The sequence below is a fragment of the Dendrobium catenatum genome, unplaced genomic scaffold (assembly GCF_001605985.2).
Source record: "Dendrobium catenatum unplaced genomic scaffold, ASM160598v2 original_scaffold_155838, whole genome shotgun sequence".
In the NCBI taxonomy this organism is placed as follows: domain Eukaryota; kingdom Viridiplantae; phylum Streptophyta; class Magnoliopsida; order Asparagales; family Orchidaceae; genus Dendrobium; species Dendrobium catenatum.
This window is the reverse complement of record NW_021474265.1, coordinates 1-1,242: the sequence shown is the minus strand read 5'-3', so window position 1 is coordinate 1,242 and position 1,242 is coordinate 1. Positions and strand designations below refer to the sequence as shown.

The following is a 1,242-nucleotide window of genomic DNA, read 5'->3' as shown; positions in this document are numbered from 1 at the left end:
TCCCCTCTTCAAAACTAATATTATTAAAAAAATTATGAAAATTTTATAACCGGAATAGCGGTCCATAACCTTCACTGTCCTGACACATTCCCCATCCAAGATTCCCCATGCTGCAAAGATTTCATCAAGGAGGGGAAGAACAAAAAGCCAATACATATCGAAGCCGCGATTGGCTCCTTGCGGTAAAGAAAACCCAGTCGATCGTAATGTGACGGGAAATACAATGATGGGGAGGAAGACAGGGAAAGCTTACTAGGTTTCTCGGGCTTTCCGTTGGCCCACTTGGAGATGGTGAAGTGGACCTTCTCCCTTGACGCCGCCTCCGACTTGTAGGGTTCTTTGAGGCAGCCTCGAACAAGCGATGCACAGATGTTGGAGTAGGTTATGTAGGTCATCCCTGCCGCTCTCCAAAACGGTACCGCCGCCGTCGACGCCATCGTCGCCTTGACTTTCCTTTCTCGCTCGCTCGTTGCTCGATCTACTTTCCTTCCTGGACAGCTGGACTGTTAGAAATTTTGTAGCATTAGCGAATATTCCAGGTCATTTGAGTAATTGATCATCTACTGTAAAGGCTAAGGTTCATATAATATAAGTTTTAATATAATCAATTAATCATCACTCATTCCAACATCAATTGACCCAAGTCAAAATAAGAAGAAAATGCAAAAAGAACTATATATTTATAAATGAATAAGATTTGAACACTAAAGTTTCATTTGGGGCATTTTTTTTTATTGTTTCTTAATATAATCTTAATATAATCAATTAACTCCCTTCGACGTCATTTTTCTAGTGGTAATCTCCTTCCTTACAGGGTTCGTCTTTCTCCGCTAAAGCCTAAGAGTGGAAGAGTGAGAAGGAGCTCAAGGTGAACTTCTCGTTATTAAGTGTTGGGTTTTATTATGAGCATGTAAAATATACTATTGTTTTGAATTTTTGATTAAATTGTTTGGCTAATCTCAATAGAACTTCTTTGTCTAAGCAAGTTAAAAATCTTGAATCTCTCTTTATTGCAAGCAATAATTCTATATTGGCACGTTTTGGTCAATTAATCTTTATAATTTCTCAAGTAATTCCTACATATTTCACATCAGTAAGTCATAGACGAAAACAACACTAATAGGGGGAAAATACAAGTTGTTAATTCTAAAAACATGACACACTTCTCTTTGATTTCAAAATTTTTGAAAGAATCAATGCCTCCAAAGTCATACAAACTTCTCTATGATTCCAAAATTTTTG

General features: G+C 37.4%; 1 protein-coding gene across 1 annotated transcript; it reads right to left on the bottom strand.

The window, feature by feature from the left end:
- Window positions 1-70: 70 nt before the first annotated feature.
- LOC110109807 (ATP synthase subunit epsilon, mitochondrial-like) lies at window positions 71-533 on the bottom strand. The gene has a single exon (XM_020841006.2). It carries the CDS (start codon window positions 435-437, stop codon window positions 72-74), a length of 366 nt encoding a protein of 121 aa, XP_020696665.1. The 5' UTR covers window positions 438-533; the 3' UTR covers window position 71.
- Window positions 534-1,242: the final 709 nt, after the last annotated feature.

Bases quoted from the DNA above. Each gene is read 5' to 3' on its own strand.
- LOC110109807 (XM_020841006.2), bottom strand. From the start codon at position 437: ATGGCGTCGACGGCGGCGGTACCGTTTTGGAGAGCGGCAGGGATGACC.